The following is a 17,713-nucleotide window of genomic DNA, read 5'->3' as shown; positions in this document are numbered from 1 at the left end:
GCTGCTGCTAAAATAACACGATTTATCTCTGGCATCTCCCCGGTACAAGCGGCAACCCCACCGGCACACCAGCTTCGGTCCTCGCTCACTAAAGAGAGATCACAGCTGCCTGCTCTTGCTCACCCCAGCCCCTCTGCCTGCCAAAGCTAGAGCCATAAATAAAATCCAACTGGGGTAAAAATACTTATTTCTGTAACAGTTGAAAAATATCCGAGCGGCGGTGCCAAGAACCTGCCAGAGGCACTGCGGGAAGGCGAGAGGGATGGCACCCAAACACCCTGCTTTAAAAGCCCTCATCCATCAGTGCGAAAAGGCTCCTGCAATGGGGCAGGATGCGGCGTGGTCCTGTCTCCGCCCCAAATTCCCTGACCCCGGGGCCCGTTTTGGAGTGGGGAAACTGAGGCTTTGCCCCGTCACCCTCCGGGCAGGCTGGGGAGGGATGAATCACGGCCAGGCCACTGCTTTGCTCTGTCTGCTGCTTCGCCATCCCTGGGGATTCAGGCCCGTGAGTCAGCCCTCCTGTCCCCGAAGCAATCAGGAGATTGCCTTATAAATCACTGGATTTTTATGCGAACAAGTGGTGGTCGCTGGGGCGGTGGCATGGGGCCGCTCACTGCAGCAGCCGAGCCATTTTTGGTCGCCAGAAACGATGCTCTGCCCTTCCCGTGGGGCTCCGGGTGGTGGGTTTCAGGGCAGACACCATCTCGCTCTTCTTCTTCACCCTGGTCCCTCCGCCATCCCACAGCATAGTTTGCAAAGCCCTCCCAGCAGCACCCAAAGGTGCCAGGGGTGGGCAGGGGCTCAGCCCAAGGACTGTCCTCCCCCCTCAGTGCTGCTGGGCTGCCGCTTCTTGGGGGCATCTTCAGTTTCTGTCACTGCTCAAGGTCAATCCCATTAATTGCCTTGAATTATTTTGGCATTAATGGAGATGTCTTATGCACTTCCACTGTAAATGAGGCTGCCAGGACGAACGTGCCGGCCAGTATTTCCTGGTGAAGGGAGATGGGGAAATATATGGCAGCAGGGAAGGAGGGCGAAGGCACCCGGGGTGCTTGGGGGCCAGTGGAGGCAGGAACGCCCACCCTTGGGCTGGTGCCTGCACGCAGCGAGGGGACGCGTGAGCCACGGAGGGAATGGCTGTGATGGGGACTCGGTCCCCAACCGCCGGCATCCCCGCTGGGTGCTGTGTGGTTGAGGGGAGCGTGGACATTCCTGGGGTGCGAACGTATCGATGCTGCCTGAAAACCCATCCCTCCCATGGCTCCGTACCAGCGGTGGCAAGCTGGGAGAAGGGGAATCGCTCCCCAGCCACGCTGCGAGCATCTCCGGGCCCTGCAGGAGGGGGTCCCTGGGTGTCTGGTGGGGCGGAACCAGGCAGCCCATGAGGGATGAGGAATGGGGGTGAGGTGGTGCTGGATCCCCCATCCCCAGGAGGGCACAGGGGTGCCCAGCTTTGTGTGGGGGCTGCAGCCGGGCCCTGCCTGCACGCACGGTGCTGCGGGGAGCGGGGTGACAAGGCTGAGCCCCACCGGGCAGCACGGGCAGAGGGGTCTGGGAAGGCAGGGGACACCCTGGCCACAGCGGGGTTGGGGAAGGGGCTCAAATCCCCCAGAGTGGGGAGAAACGACCAAGTCCAGCTGGCCCTCTCCATCTCAGCGGGGATGAAGCATGTGCCCCCCCCAGTGCTCTGCATCCCTCTGCTCTCCATTCACCTTCCGCCCTGGGGGGGTCCCCAAACCCCATTTTTTATTATTCTCCCCTGGTATTGCAGCGGTGGTGGTGCATGGCACACGGGGGAGGGCAGGGCCGGCCATGCAGGTTCCCCCCCGGGGTGCTGGGGTGAGGGTCGGCTGGGAACCAGTTGGGGGGGGGGGTCGGGAAGCGGGCCGCGGGGGCTGCGTTGCATTGCATCGCCTGGCATCGAACCGCATCGCGCTGCACCGGCGGGGAGCGGGGCTCCGCTCGGCTTCCACCTCCCCCCCCGCGAAGAGGAGGAGGAGGAGGAGGAGGAGGAGGAGGAAGGCGCCTCCCCCCGCCGCCCTCCCCGCGCTGGCACCCACCGGAGCCCGATGCGGCTCCGGCCGGGCGAGCGGCCCCGGCTGCAGGCGGGGGGGGGGGGGCAAGCGGCAGAGCACCCCAAAGTTGCCGCTTTCCCCAAGGCTGCTGAACCCCCTCTTTGATTTTATGAGCAGGAGGGGGTGCACCCCCCCTCTTTAATCGGGGGGGGGGGCAGAGGAGGCGGGGCCCCCCCTCCTTTGCGTGCTGATGGCCGGCTCCCCCCGCTCGCAGTCCTCGCAGGGGGGCAGCGGGTGAGCCCCCCCCGACCCCGCTCCCCCCAAACTTTGCCGTCGGATGCGGGGACTCCGCCGCCGAGCTGCTCCTGCTGCTGATTAATTGCATCTGCCTGGGATTAATTATTCACCCGCCTGCTTTGGGTTGTCGTTTTTTTGTTACTGTTGATTTTTTTTTTTTTCCCTGGGGGGAGCGCTTTAATTCAGATTTTTTTTTTTTTTTTTTTTAAGATCCGCGCTTGGAAATCTTATTTTCATTCTTGTGCACGGGGGAGGGCTGGCGACCTGCTAGCCCTGCAGCATCATCCTTCATCAGCACAGCTTTTCTTATTTCTTTTTTTTTTCCCGCGGGGGGGGGGTGTTACACGTGCTTTTCTCCCCCCCCCCCCCGGCGTCGGCTCCTGAGGAGGAAGAGGAGGAGGAAGAGGAGGGGGACCCGCCCCCCCCCCCCCGGCTGGGCGCTCCCCCGGTCGCCCTGCAGACACTGGGGGGGGTGGGGGGGTTGCGGCAGGTTTGGGGTGCGGAGTGGGGAGGGGTGGGGGGGCCGGAGATGGGGTGCTCTGCTCGCTGAGCTAGGGGGGGCAAAACCGAGGCCCCTCTAACCTGAGCCGGCCCCCCCCCCCCCCCAAATTCCGCCGTTGGCTGCTGCTCCCGGCTCGCACGTGGTTGGATTTAGGGGATTTCTGCGGGTTTTTTGGTGCTTGGTTTGGATTCCTTTTATTATTTTTTTTTTTTGCCACGGGGGTGGCTCGGGGCCCGCCCGCCCCCCCCCGGCTTTCTGGGTGCCCCCCACCTTGCAATGGCCTCTCCGCGGAAGATGCCCCCCGGGCCGGCCGCCCTGCTCTGCTGCCTCTGCTCCCTGCTGCTCCCCGGTAAGTGCTGCCGGCGGGGGGGGGACGGGGATGGTGTGGGGGTGTCTGCATCATGCGGGAGCTTGCACCCACCTCCCCCCCTTCAGCCCATCTGCCCCCCCCCAGGGGCAGCCTCTGCCCCTCTGTGCCCAGCCGGGACCCCCTCCTCCCGCAGCCGCCACCTCCCCTGGTCCTCTGTGCCCCCCCCCAAGCGAAATGGGTGAAGATTAGAGTTTATTCCTGGCTTAATAAAATGACAGCTTGTGCTTTCAAGCGCTTACAGCCCGCTCTTTCCCCGAGAAGGGAGTGGGGCGGCAGGGTGGGGAGATGGGGCGAGGGGGGCTTCAGTCCCCCCCCAGCCCCCCCTGCCCCTCGTCTCCTTAAAGCAGAGCTGCTTTAGCAGCAGGATCAGGGGCTTTATCTGCTATTATCCACCCGGTTTTTATCCGGGGACCCACACCCAGGCACTTTCCCAGCCTGTGCGGAGTTACGGGGCAAGCGCTACAGAGGTGGCATCATTTTGGGGTGCGGGGATGGGGGTGCAGCCCCTGCCAGCCCTCCGTGTCTTTCTGATCCCCCCCCATGGGGTTTGGGGCAAGGGTTTTGGGGCCGGGGGGGGTCCCCCGCTGCCTGTGCTCGCTTGCCTGGAGTTGCATCCAGATCGCTGCCGTGCCATGGCCGGGCTGCGGTGACAGCCCTGGGGACACCAGCCCTGGCTGCTGGGGGCTTGTTTTGGTGGGCGAGGCCGAAGGGGGGTCACGCACCACGGGGCCCATGGGGCTGTTTTCTGCAGATGGGGTTTTTTTGATAATTTCTGTGTGAAAGCTAGCCCCACAGACGCCCCAGCCAAAGCAGCTTTCCCTGACAGCTGGCTTGGCCGAGCAGAAAGCGGGGGGCTGGTTGCAGTTTGGGGGGATCCACACAGACCCTTTCTGCCAGCCTGGCTCCGAGGGCTGGGGGCTGCTCAGCCCAGCTCAAATGAGACCCCCGCAAGAGCTGGAGGGGTCTCCAGACCATGTCTGGCTCCATTTCGCGCAGGCAGCCTGTGGCCAAGGTACTTTTGGGGCTCAGGTAGGGCTTTCTTGGGCATCTGCAGCCCCCCGAGGTTCTTTGAGGAGCTTGGGGAGCCGCTCATCCACGGTGGTGAAATAAGGAGGAGGGGGGACGTTGGGAGCACTGCAGGGAGCTGGCAGGTGGTGTCCCCCTCCCCCTTAAAAAACCCTGACCCCAACACAAGAGCAGCGATGCTCTGGGCTGGCGAGCACCGCAACTTTCCATAGCACCCTTTGGGGTGGCGGATGCTGCCCCCCTGTACCCCAAGACTGGGTGTTTCCTGGGGTGCTGCCCGGGCAGGGTTTGCTGGGCAGAGGGTTCCTCTTTGGGACCACCAGGTCAGGGGGTTTGCAGGCAGGGGTCTGGCAGCCGGCGTGGAGCGCGGTCTCCTCAGTTTGCCTGGATGAGGTTCAGCTGTCTGCGTGGGTGTTTCCCCACAGAAGGTGGCTGCTGGCTTTGCTGGCAGGTGATGGGAGATAGCCCTGTGGAAGCAATCCGTCGGGAATTGCCTCCAGCGCAGGGGCTAGATGTGGCCCCCTGCTCCCCATCCCCTCCTGGGCATTTCCAGCCCCCCCTGTTGCTGCTGGGATGCCAACAGCCCATGTAGGTTGGGCTTCTGGTTCATCCCAGGGCAGGATCTGGCCCCTGGGCTGGGGAGTGCGATGGGTGGGGGGTCCCCGTGGCGGCGATGACGCTTGAAACGGCCAAGGGTGGCCTGTGCCGGGTGTGGGGCCAGGGCTCGCTGTGCTGCCGTGGGAGGATCAGGCAGAGAAGCCTCTGCCAGGAGTTTTTAGGCTCTTTTCAGGATGCGCAGCTGCCCTCGCCGCCGCTTTGGCCTTTTCTGGACAAATAAAGGTCTCGGAGGGAGCCAGAAAAAGAGGCTGAGAGCTCCGAATTCTCCCAGCCTTTCTTACAAATTGCTCGGGCTGGCTGCGGGGGTCAGCCGGTGGTGAAGCAGTGCCCTGCTCTCCTGCCTGGGGTTTTTTATTCCCTTTACCCTTGTTTTTCATTGAAGAGCAACCCTCAGCACCAGCCTTGCCCCTGCTGCGCTCCCCAGCCGGCAGCGGGAGCCCTGGGAGATGCTTGGATCAGCTGCTTCCAGAAAGGGATTTTTTTGGCACCTCCCGGGTGGGATGGCCCCTGGGATCCCCAGGAGGGATGGACGGACCCCAGGGCCGCGGCGTGGTGGCGGGTGCTGGTGGTGTGTACTTGGCGTGGTTGTGCTGTGAAGCTGCAAGGGACCTGTCGGGATGCGGCACGGGGTGGGATTTACCCGCTGGTTTGTGAAATAACTTGTGCTGTCCGTGGGGTTGAGGTTGGACTCCTGCGTCTTCTCTCTGCTGCCTGCTGCGCCTCGTCCCTGCAGCGTGCCTCAGTTTCCCCTCTCCCGGAGGTAGCACTTACCCAGAGGCAGTGGTCCAGGGGTGCTGGGGTTATTCAGCGTCGTCCGGGCATGCAAAGCAATCTTGGGGTCCCGCACTGGATGCTACAGCCCCAGTGCTTCTATCCCCCTGCCGGGGCTGTACTGCTCTCCCTCTGTCTCCCACCGGTTATTCCCACCATAGGCAAGTCCCAAGCGTGGAGCTGGGGGTGAACAACGCTGTGGACCCTGGCTCCATCCCTGATGGAGGGCTCCAGCCAGCAGACCCCAGCCCCGGTGGGGCGATACGGACCACCCCACATCCATGTTTTGGCTCAGAGCATCTCTGGGCTTGAAGATTTTCAGACCAGCAGGTGGAGATGTGCAATAACTCGCTGCCGAACAGGGAATGTACACCCGGCGTTTGCTCATTTAATGCCCGAACAGGAACACGCACCCGGCGTCTGTTCATTTAACAGCCCCCATCCGGGCCATGACGATGGGGTCGGAGCAGCTGAGCATCCTTGGCTCCAGCCTGGAGCAGGGAAGGGGCAATAAGGTCTTCCCTTGCCCTGGCAGGCAGGTGAGAGGACAGAATCCGGCCTCTGAGCTGGGCTGAACCTGGCACAAGCTTTACCTTCAGGGCCGCAGAAAAGGGGGTGCCCTTGCATGACCCCAAGGCCCACTCCATTTTCCTCCAACCACGATACCTTGAATCCCAGCAGGATTCTTGTGCTGGGACATGGGGGTGCGAAGTTGGACACCCCATCAGGAAATTACCTTTTCTTCTACCCCTTTTGTCCTCTTGACGTTGCTGAGGAAAGAGAAAAGGATGAGGGATGCTGTCAGCGGCGTGATGGAAATCCTCCGAGCGATAATTTTGGAGAGCATCAGTTGCAGGGTTTGGCCCTGGGCGTTTCAAGATGCGTTAGGTGCCTTGGTACCCCTGGCCGGAGACATCCTTTAGTGAGGGCACGATGTTGCACCCTGGGCTCAGTCGTGCTGCATCACTGGGGGAAACTGAGGCAGGGCATCAGGTGGCAGGACCCCCCCGGCTGGAGATTGCTCAGCGATTTTTAGAAACCTGGCTACTTTGGGGTTTTTTTAAGTGCTACTATTTAATTCATCCCACCGTGACTGGCTGCTGAGGTCCCTCCTCACCCAGCCTCTCTGCATCCTAAATAGAGGAGGAAAGGACAAACCAATGCAGCCAGGTCCCTGCAGAGCATCCCTGATGTTGCACCAGCACATCCCAGCTCCATCCCCTCCCGTGGCCTCCCAGGCTCTAGCAGAGAGATGGGCAACAGGACATGGCATCATCCTGGGAGATGATGGGTGAGGGAAGGGGTGCTTACGTGGCATAACCTGATTTTTTTTTTTTTTTTTGGCTTCTGCAATTGCCTGGCCAAAATAGCCCGCGACGGGCGTGTGGAGGAATCGGCAAGCTGCCGGTGTGTTCCCCTCCCGCGTGGCGCCCGTCGCTGCCGCCGTACGAGCATCCCATCCATCTGGAAAAGGTCACTCTTGCTAATCGAATCAGTCTTTTATTATTAAATACACGGCTCTGCTAACGAGCAGCCCCCCCAAGGGCGGGAGGGAGGTGGCTGCTCCTAGGGTAGGATGCTCTGTGATGGGGCCGGGGACCCCAACGGTGTCTTTGGGGATGGGGTCCCTCCTGGGGAGTTTGTCCGCATGTGACGGCCAGGAAGAGAAATGGTTCAATGGTGCGAAGTGAGGCAGGTCCTGGTGCTGCTCGCCAAGGGGAGAGGCAGTTGGAGCTCACTGTTTCCTGGAAAACTGAGAGAAACAGAGTCCTCCAGCCACACTTGATGGTGGCCCAGCGATCCCCACCCTGGGGGAGGCACCAGCCGGGCTGGGGGATTTATGGGCTGTCACCTCGTCCCCCAAATCAGGATGCAGAGGTTGCTCCTTGGGACGTGGCTTTCTTGGGGACTGGTCCCTTCATTTTTCTTAAGCTTTTGCCCAACCTGTTGCTGCTCCCCGCTGGGCACGCATCCCTCAGCACCGGCTGGGTGCTCAGCCCCTCGCTCTCGCTGGTCTGGCCTCCCGGGAGGATGACTGTAATCAAGGAAATTAGCAATCTTCTGATGGAGCTGCTGTCTCCTGCCGGTGAGCATTTTCCTATCACTTGGACATATTTGCTTTCCTTGATTTTTCAATAGCTCTGCTAAAAGCCAGAGTGGATGCTGCTGGGGTGGCTTTGCACCTGCTCACAGATGCTGTCACTTCCCGGCCCCCGCAAGCGTTAACGGGGCAGATCTTGCCCTGGTTAAACAAGCTCAGCTGGGCTGGGCTCTGCCCCAGAAGTTGAGAATTAATTAATTTTTAATATATTTTTCTTTAAGGAAATACTGTGTTTTCCCTCTTGAAGATAAATAAGATTGAAAATGCAATACCCGCTGCTGCCAGCTGCTGGATGCGCTCGTCCCCGGGTACCAGCTAAATTAAAAAAGGAAAGGGATATATTCGAGCCCTGTGTGCTTGATGCTTTGGCCGCTTTGCTGGGTGGCAAAGTCCTGAGCTGGTGAAGTCCCCAGACCTGTCCCTGTCCCTGCCTTTGGGGCCGCCGGGTTGGACTGAGTTTATCTGTGACTCCTGACGCTTCTTGGGTGCCTCTGGAATTGAATCCTGCTCCGGCTCCGAATGCAGCCTGACACACGTCACCAGGGGGGGAAATTAATCGGCGTCTAATCAGTCTGAAACGTGTCACTCGGCACAGCCAGGGCTGGCGGTGGCAGCGGAGGGGGCACAGCCGGGGGGGATGGGTTTGGTGTTCAGATTTGGAGGGTGCTGGGAGGATGTCCCTGCTTCTGGCCATGGCGGGAGGGGACGGAGAGGGGACAGGGGAGAGCTGACACATGGCTTTGGGGTGGTCATTGCATTGCCTTTGCCCCAACACTGTGCCATCATGGGCTTCTCCCTTGGGAGCTGCTGCCCCTGTCCCTGCTCCCCCAGGCCACCCTTCAGGGTTCTCCCCTGCTGCCTGTCCTCCCACTTCTCGCTCCCCGGAGGGGGTTATTTGGGGAAACCGTCTGTGCCTGCCTGCTGCTGGGGGGCTGCTCCTGGCATGGGGGGAACCCAGCCCAGAACCCACCACAGCACATGCTGGTGGCTCAGGGGTTGCCAGCTTTATCCCGGGGCTGCTCCCCTGCCACTGCCTTTGGGGCCCCCCAGGCATCCCTGTGGACCTTCATGGTCAGGCGCTTCCTCATCTTTTTTTCTCCCCCCTTTTAATTCATTTCTTCACTTTTCTTCCTCCTCCCTAAAGGCCCTCTCCTCCTGTCCCCCGGTCTGTCCCTTGCCATGATTTGTGGAAATTGCTCTAAAGTAGCTGCCATGTAAAAGCCTCGCCAGCTCCAGGAATTTATGGCAGGCTGCGCCTTTGCACAGCACATCCTGTTTAGGCCATATTTATTTATTCCTTTAGGTTCTTTGCTTTTTTTTTTCCCCTCCCTTTAATAATTTCCTGGGGGAAATGCAGAGCTCAGCACCACAGTCTGGTGCGGCGCTGGGATGGTTCCCTTTTGCTTAGTGCTGCCAGCCCCAAAATACAGGCTGTATGCTGGCCTGGCGCTGAGTCCTACCATCATTTCTTATTTTATTGCTTCTGCCAATGAAGCCAGGCTGGACCTTTTGGAGGGGGAGAGGTCTTGAGAACCTAAAAGAAAGGAGAATATAGCAGTGCCTGTCAGGCATAAGCATAACACTGTATTAGACACTAGAGAATCCACTCGGAGCCAGCGCTGCTGCTCACAGGAAGGCTTGGTTCACTTTCCCTGGCCAGCACCCACTTAGTTCCTACCCCGGACTGGTTTTGGGAAGCCTGGACCAGTTTAACCTCCTGGGCTGAGCGTTGCGGTACCGTGGGGCTCCCCAGCCCCATTGCCCCATCACCGCGGTGGCCATGGGCAGAGCTGGGGGCCGGGAGCATCCGCAAGTCCCCACGTCCCTCCCTTCCCCGCGGCTGCAGCCAGGGTGTCTCACCGCCGTGTGCCAGGGGAAGGTAATTTTGCATTTGTAACAATTATTCACTTAATTGAGTTCCAGTTAGCTGGGACTGGAGATGGAAGCTCTCGGCGCGTCGGAGGGAAGGGAGAGCTTGTTGTCTTTTATGTTGCCGAAAACAATTTTCAAGGCTCCGGCTGCTGGGAAACATTTCGGAGGTTTCCACGAGAGGCTCGCCTGTATTTTCTAATTTTGACTTGTGTTTAATTACTGGCTGTTTTTTAGCTTGGCTATGTGGAAGTGTGGAGTGGAGGGGGGCTCCTGTTAGGGCTGAATGAGTTGTGAGTGGAGGTATGGAGGCCTCCGTTTCCCCTTTTTGTTGTTTTTTAGGGAGTTTGGAGGTGCTGACCCTGCTTGGGTGGGTGTGTAATGCAGCAGGGATTGGTGCTGTGAGGTGGGCAGGGAAAGGGATGGGTGCGATGCCCATTCCAGGGATGGGTGAGGAGATGGTGGGTGAGCCTGGCCCTTCTCTGGGAGCCGGGGCCGCCTCTAGCTGGAGCATCCAGCTGTTGGGACATCCAGATGTGGGACCTCCAGGTGTGGGACACCCTTGGGAGCTCCAGATGTGGCACATCGCTGGCATTTGGGGCCCTTGTCGCCCATGTTTCCCCTTTGTGCTTGGCCCTGATGGACTCTGAAACCTCAGCTGGGGATCTGCGGGACGCTCGGGGGAGCGGGGTGGCTTTATGCTGGCTTGAAACGAAACAGCAGTTGGGACATCCGTGCTGGTGGCCTGGTGGGGAGCAGCTGGGCTGGGCTGGACTGCCTCCTTGGGGGTTGCTGGGTTTTGCCCTGGTCCCCTCAGCATTTTGGGTGAACCCGTCACTCCATTGTCCCATCCGGGTGCTGACCCATGTGGGGAAACTGAGGCAGCAGCATGTCCTGCCCTCATCGCCCTGACTCAGGGATAGGACCGTCACCTTGTCACCCTGATATGGGGCTGGATCCGGGGAGATGGGAGCACTAATGGTCCCAGCATCGCTGGCGGTGCCGGCAGCCCTGTGGCTGGGAGAAGCAGTGTCCCCTGCTTGCGTTTGCAGAAAACCGGAGATGATGGCTGTGCCCTGGGCTGCTGCGGTTTGCAGGGTCCCAGGACCTGTGTCCAGGGTCTTGGACCGCTGATGAAATCCTTAGGGCCTTTTCATCCTGCGCCCAGGCTGATGGCTGGAGACCAGAGACCACCGAAACCCCTCCAAAGGAGTCCTGAGCCAGGCTTGAAGCCAACGTGAAGCCCTCTGCCACAGCTCCCTGCCACCTCCCTGCCATCCCTCCCTGCAGCCCTTCCCATGTATTTAGTGAGGGTTTGATCGTCACGTCAGCTCGAGTCGTTATTTTATGGACAACTTTCCCGGCTTGCTCCGAGGCAGGACCACCACAGGAGCCCAGGCGTGGGCTTTGGCCACTACACGTGGTGGTGGCCTGGCAGGAGCCGGGGGAGCGGGGCTGGTGTCTCCCATCACTGGTTATTCCACATCTCCCTTGGAGCTGTGTTTGATCTGTTGATGCACCAAGCCCCCAGAGCTGCCTGTTGACATCACAGGAGGTTTTAACCCTCCTGGCATGACCTCAGACCTCCCCTCCCTCTTCTCCTGTGCTTTTCCTACATGCTCTTCCCCTGCTAAGTGGGGATATATGTGCTGGGAGCCCCCTGCCGCATCCCATGGGATAAGCCAGGATAAAGATCCCCCCCGGAGCGCTGGCTAAAGCGATCCCTATGACAGACAGCTGGGGCTGGGGCTAAGCTGGAGCTCAGCGCTGGCTATCAGTGCTGGATAAGGGGAAGAGGAGGAGGAGGCGGCTCTTCGGCCTCGGGATGTCAGGTGGGAGCAGGGCTGGTGGGGCTGCAGCAGGGACAGGATGGAGGGGCTGAGCCACGCTCCCCACTTGCCCCGTTTACCGGGAACTGAGGGCAAGAAGGGAAGGTGAATGAGCCGGCATCCCCTGCCAGCCATGGCTACGTCCAGTCTGTCCATCGACCTCTTCTCCTCTGTGTCCGTCAGTCTGTCTGACCCAGCATCCCCAAGCAGGGGGGACCAAAACTGCATCTTGGGACTGTCACAGAGAGGGGGACAGGGAGGGGCTTTTGATGCTGCAGACCCCTAGAAGCATCAAGACCCTTGGCCTGGCGAGGGGTCTTCTTGATTTTAAGGCAGGGCTGGAGGGTGCTGCCACTGTCCCCGCGTGCCCCCATGGGCGGGGGGAGCAGCTCGGCCCATCTGGCTGCACGGCTGCGGCCAGCGCTGGGCACATCTGGCCCGGCAGATGTGGGGGCTTGGCGAGGGGGTCGCTGGCAATTGTGGGTTTCCATCTCCCTCTTTTCCCCCCTCTCCCCACTGAGGGTCACAAGTCACCCTGTCTCCCCACAGCCTGCCATGGGCTGGGAAGGAGGGGACACACAGGAGTCCCATCCCATCCGGCTGTGGGGCTGGGGTAGGTCCTCAGCTTGGGGGGTGTCTGGGCAGCCCCTGGGCAGGTCGGAGCCCAGCCAGGCATGGAGATCTGCTTTTTTGCTTGCTGTGCCGAGCTGCGAGGGTGGAAGGACCATATGGTCCCCTCTGTGCCAGCCTAATAAACCCGGGAATGCAGGTCAGGAGCTGCAAATCCCATTAACTGCAGTGGGCCATGGAGCAGAGGCAGCAACCAGGGCTTAACCCTTCTGTCCCCCCAAACCCAGACAAAGGTGGGGGCATGAAAGCCACCTTCCCTCCTGGGGGCTGCTAGAAACCAGGGCAGAGGCTGAGGACAGTGCTGTGGGGACTGGAGTCTCCTGAGCTGTTATGTTGTCTGTCAGTCCTTCCATCTGTCCATCCATCCTTTCTCCTTCCACCCATCATCTCCTGAGCTGTTGTGCTGTCCTTCCATCCATCCTTCCATCCGTCCTTCCTTTCATCTCCTAAGCTATTGTGCTGTCCTTCCATCCTTCCATCCATCGACTTTTCTCCCTAGAGCTATTGTCCTGCTGTCCAGCCATTTGCTGTCTGCCTGTCTCATTCCATCCTTCCATCCATCCACCCACCCACCCACCCTCTGTTCTGTCTGCCGGTTTATCTGTGCTTATCCACCTTTTCTTCCTTGCTGCCTAGCCAGCACCCATGCATCCATACACCCATGCATCTCCTTCCTCCCTTCTCCTTCCTTCCCACCCTCGGGCCGGGCTGTGATCAACCCTCCTGGCACCCACCCCGGGCTGGGTGCAGCTGGGTTAGACCTTCTCCCGGCAGGATTAGACGGCCAAGGAATGGAGGCGCCAGTCCCGTCCCCCTCCTGGCGACAGATTATAGCATCATTTAAATGCATTTTGTCTGTGGAAGGAAATAGCTTCTCTGGGTGCCGGCAATCCGCCTGTGCTGAACTAATTGTGACCATTGCATTAATCTCCATCCCGCTCGTCCCTGCTCCCTTCCTCCATCCGGCACGGCCCGGGTGCAGGTCTGTGCATGGGCTCGGTGCAGGGGCCACCCCGGGTGTCCCTACCGCAGCAGAGCTTGGCCACACCAAGCTGCACATTGCTGTGGTGGCTTACCATGTTGTGCAGGGTCCCCAGCGCGTGTCTTCTGCCTGGCTGCAGAGAGGAGAGGGGCTTTCCTCATCCCCCTGATGCACAACCCTTACTTGCCATCAGAGAATCCCCATGGCAGGGAGGAAGGAGCCGGTTTCTGGGGGGGTCAGGCTGGGGGTCTCTGCCATGAGGTGGGGCTGGGTGCCAAACTGCAGACAAAAAACTGTCTGCGTTTGCCCTCCCAGAGCGGTGGGCGGCAGCGGGTGCCCCTCGCCGGCGGGCGGCTGGGTGCGGGCTGGGTGCTCCCCGGGGCAGCACAGAGGCTCTCCCGTCCCCCACCCAAGGGACAGATGGTGACACTGGGCATTTTGCACCATCCCAAGGTGGGGTTTTGCTCAGGGTCGTGCTGGGCATGGAATTGGTAGTTTTTTGGGTGGGTTTTCTTTGTGAAATGACCTGATCCTTCCCCAGACCCAGAGATTTTTAAAGGATAAAAACTGATGCTGTTTCAGCGAGTCGGTTAAACACAGCCTCTGCCCCTGGCTGCCCGTGCCTCCTTCGGTCCTGCCGGTACCTCGCCCGAGCGGTCAGGCTCGTGCCACTCCAGCTGGTGGATTCTTTTCCGCAAATAATCTCACACCTTGGAAAAACTCTCCTTTTCTGCTTGCTTGGGGTGGCAGGGGCAGCTGTGGCTGTGGCAGCCGGGATGCAGGGAGGATGCAAACCTTCATGTTTTGTGGCAGAAAGCAACCTCCATGAGCCAGAGGAGAGGCAGGCCCCTCGCTGGTGGTTATTTCTGAGCAGAGTGGCACCCTTGGGTGCTTTCTGGGGCTCAGCACCTCTCCTGCAGCTCCTGGCTCTTGAAAATGGAGCAGGAGAGCGGGACAGGCTCAGCAGCCGGCGGTAGCAGGGTTAGTTTGGATGGTGCTGGAGCTGCCCCCACAGTGGTGCCGGCATGGTGGCCTGGCCGGTGATGCCAGCAGCGTGTCCCCAGCATCCTCCCGGCCCCGAGGAATTCTCTGCTTGGCTCTCGGACAAGTTTCATCCCAGGCAGCGTAGCTGCGGATGCCGCCCGTCCCCATATCGAGTGCTAAATCCTTTTATGAGCCCTCTAAGCTGCTTAACTCCCTTGTACCCCGCAGCAGAGGGTTCCCCGGGTGGGCTGCAGGGTCTGGCTTCCCCTTCAAGCCCCGGAGGGCCTGTCCAGGGTGATGCTCCCACCTGGGGAAAGCCTGAGGGTCCCGGCACACCGCGAAGCCCCTGCTGGGGAGGGGGCCAAGCTGTTCCCAGGAGCCGGGCTGTCACATCCACACCTTTCGCTGCCGCTTGACACGGGTAATTTGGGCTCTCCCGCTCGGGAGCCGCTTGGGAGCAGTTGCAATCAGCGCCGGGAACGGGGGGGATGCGGGGGGCTGGCGGAGAGCCGAGGGGAGCGGGGGGGACCCAGGCTCCTGGGAATCGCTGGCAGCCGCCAGCGGATGTGAAGACCTTGAGATGTCTTCCAGGCTCCTGCAGCGTGTGCCGTCGGCCCGGCTCCGCACCGACCGCCTTTCGCAGCATCTGCTTTAGCAGAAAGATTTTCGTGGGGTTTCTCTCTGCTTGCCGGCTGCGGCAGCGGGGTAGCCGGCTCGCTGTGAGGGGCTCGGGCAGCTCCGGCCCCGGGAGCGCGTGGCCGGCAGGCACTGCACGCTGCCTGCGCAGCGGCTGCCTGCTCTGCCTGCATGGTGTTTATTCTTTTTTTAGGGCAAAATGATCAAAATGAAGGACTAGAGGGATTTCCTTAGGGCAGTCAGACCCGGGTGCTGCTGGGGTTTGCACAAGGTGGCACCAGCGTTATTTTCATCACTTTTCCACCATGTTCATGTCCCTGCCTGGAGAAATTTGGGCTGGGCCAGCTTTGGTGCAGGGGGACAGCACTGTGTGGGTGACATCCCTGTGTGGGTGATGGGTGACAGACCGTCCATGACACCACCCTTACAGGCAGCCCATGGGGACAGAATGGGTCTGGGGCAAAGGATTTAGCCACCTTCCCCATGTGATCTGGGAGCTAAAAGCAGGAGGAAAGCCTTCATCATGGATATTTAGTGGGATCTGCCAACCAAAAATTAGCCTAGATCTGTCTAATTCTTGCTAACGAGCCTCTGGAGAAACTCAGCATCCTTTTCTCCGCGCATTTGGAAGCAGGGAAGTACCCAGTTATGTCCGGTTTCTATGAGTGGGTCCGTGCTGTTTCAGCCGGTGCCTTGACGTGGGTGCCAGGGTGACCTGTGCTTCGGGCTCCCCAGGGGCAACATCGAGGTTGGATGCAGCTTCAGCACCCTCGCCTAGCCTTGGACAGCCCCTGAGCATCCCTCCTCCCCGTATGCCCTATCTGATGCCGAGGGCAGGTTTGGTGACGCTGGAGTCACTGGCTGGGGAGCACAGTGATGCTGGGGAGGTCTTTCACCATTTTTTATGCATGAGAGAAAGCCAGCCAGGTTCTTGCTACCCTTGTGAAGGGGTCTGGGGGCTGAAGCACCAGCTCCTCCTTGCTGCAGGGCTGGACCGCTCCTGCCTGGGTCTGCTCTCCCTGCTCCGGGGCTCGGGAGATGCGCTGGAGGGGGGGTGCCCAATGCTAACCTGCACTCTCCATCCCCTTCACAGCCTACGCCAGGGGGCCAGCTCCGAGCCCGGAGCCCGCCGAGCCCCCCGGTGCCATCACACTGCCTGTGAGCTACCGCCTGTCCAACACCCGCTTGGCCTTCTTCCTCAAGGAGGTGGGAGCCAGCCCGGTGGGCAACGGCAGCGCTCCGCTGCAACGTGCCGAGCCCTTCGTCGTCTTCCAGACCAAGGAGCTGCCCGTCCTCAACGTCACCCTGGGGCCCTTCAGCACGGGGCTGGTGCTGCCCAAGGAGCAGCTGCAGCCCTCCAGCACCCTGGAGGTCCCCGACCGCCTCACCGTCAACTGGAAGGTGCGCGCCTTCATCATCCAGCCCCGGCTGGTGGCCAACCAGCCCGTGGTCCAAGTGCTCTTCTACGTAGCCGGCCGGGATTGGGATGACTTCGACGTCACCGACCGGCTGCCCTGTGTGCGGCTCCACGCTTTCCGCGATGCCCGTGAGATCAAGAGCTCGTGCCGCCTGCGGGGCAGCCTGGCCACGTGCCTGGTGCAGGCAGAGCTGCCCCACGCCTGGTTCGGGCCCCCGGCCGTGCCGCTGGGCAGGCGGAAGAGCCCCGAGAGCCTGGAGGTGCCGGGCGAGAGCCAGCAAGCCGAGCTGTACTACACCCTGCATGCCCCCGACGGGGCCGGCCAGTGCCTTGGGGAGACGGCCCCCCGCCGCGGGGCCGGGGGGGCCAGGACTGAGGGTCCCACGCAGCACCCGCTGCTGCGCATCGGCAGCGTCAGCCTCCTGCAGCCCTCCGCCGGGCAGCCCATGCAGGAGCATCGGCTGGACGGCAACGTCTTCATCCGCCTGCCCGACAAGCCCCTAAAGCCGGGTGAGGTGCTGAGCATCCTCCTCTACCTGATGTCCAACTCCACGGTGGAGCACTTCACGCTCAGGTGAGGTCCTGGGGCTGCCCCCACCCCGGGAGCAGCCGCCTTTTGAGGGGGTGGTTGCTTCGGTTGGGCTGTGTGAAGGCAGCTGTGGGCAGGAAGGAGAGGATGGGGAGAGTGTCTTGCATTTATGGGACCTGCTGGGGGCTGGACCGGGTCTGGTGGTGCTTTGGGAAGGCAAGCGAGGCCAGAGAAACAGCCGGCGTGTGGTTTTGCAACGTTTTGGAGCTTTGCACCGGGAGCTTCTTGGAGGGAAGGGAAAGGCTGTCCATCCAGGGTTTCCACCTCCACATCGCCTCTATGGACTGCTTGCCTTCGCCCTCCCAGTTGTGCTGGGATTAGGGCCCCGCCAGCAGATGTAGATTTGTTCACAGCCGCTTTGGGGACAGCGTGTGACGATTGCCACGGGACTGCTGTGGAGCAAGCGGGGATCCCTGTGTCCCCCCATCCTGCCCCAGAGCCAGGGTGGGGACAGAATGGAGCAGTGGGCAGGAGGTGCTGAGCACCTCGGTACGGGGAGGTGTACGGTGGGACTCCCCTTGCTGTATGTCCCTAAGGATAGGGGACAAGCCCCAGCCACACATTGAAGGGCATTTACAAGTGTCCCTGCGGCCACCGGACCTGGCATGGGTGACACGGCACTCCAGGCTCTCCTGTCCTTTGCCCCCAGGGGTGCCCAGGCCTGGGGGCAGCACTGGGGCTGGGGGACAAAACTCCATCCGGAGGGGTGATGCAGGGGGACAAAATCCTATGAAAAAGAGGGGCTGGGGTGGGCTCAGCCCCATGGCTGTTGCTGCCAGCCTGGATGATGTTTCTGACAGCCAGGAGGGACTGAGGGCAAAAAATCCCCCTGCACCCACGGCAGGGTGCTCGGGGGGTTCCAGGGGTGCCTGGGGGTGAGGGTCCGTCCCTGACGGTCGCTCTCCGCAGGGTGAAGGCCAAGAAGGGCGTCAATCTGCTCAGCACCAAGTCGAGGAGCGGGCAGTGGCTGGTGACCTCGGAGCTTCTGACGGGTGGCAAGCACTCCACTGCCACCGTCGACGTGACCAGGGTGGACGGTGCCGGGCCCAGGTAAGGGGGTCGACTCCCACCCCCCCC

General features: G+C 60.9%; 1 protein-coding gene across 1 annotated transcript in view; it reads left to right on the top strand.

Moving 5' to 3' along the window:
* Positions 1–2,161: 2,161 nt before the first annotated feature.
* Positions 2,162–17,713, top strand: part of TMEM132E (transmembrane protein 132E) — a 28,301-nt gene continuing 12,749 nt past the window's right edge. The window contains exons 1-3 of the mRNA XM_075440419.1: positions 2,162–3,163; positions 15,724–16,621; positions 17,546–17,686. Of these exons, the coding sequence (XP_075296534.1) occupies positions 3,091–3,163; positions 15,724–16,621; positions 17,546–17,686 (1,112 nt within the window). The 5' untranslated portion in view covers positions 2,162–3,090. The remainder of the gene's footprint in view (positions 3,164–15,723; positions 16,622–17,545; positions 17,687–17,713) is intronic.

This window comes from Opisthocomus hoazin, chromosome 20 (assembly GCF_030867145.1).
Source record: "Opisthocomus hoazin isolate bOpiHoa1 chromosome 20, bOpiHoa1.hap1, whole genome shotgun sequence".
Taxonomy (NCBI): domain Eukaryota; kingdom Metazoa; phylum Chordata; class Aves; order Opisthocomiformes; family Opisthocomidae; genus Opisthocomus; species Opisthocomus hoazin.
Note: the sequence above shows the minus strand (reverse complement) of the source record. Positions and strands in the feature narration are given on the sequence as shown.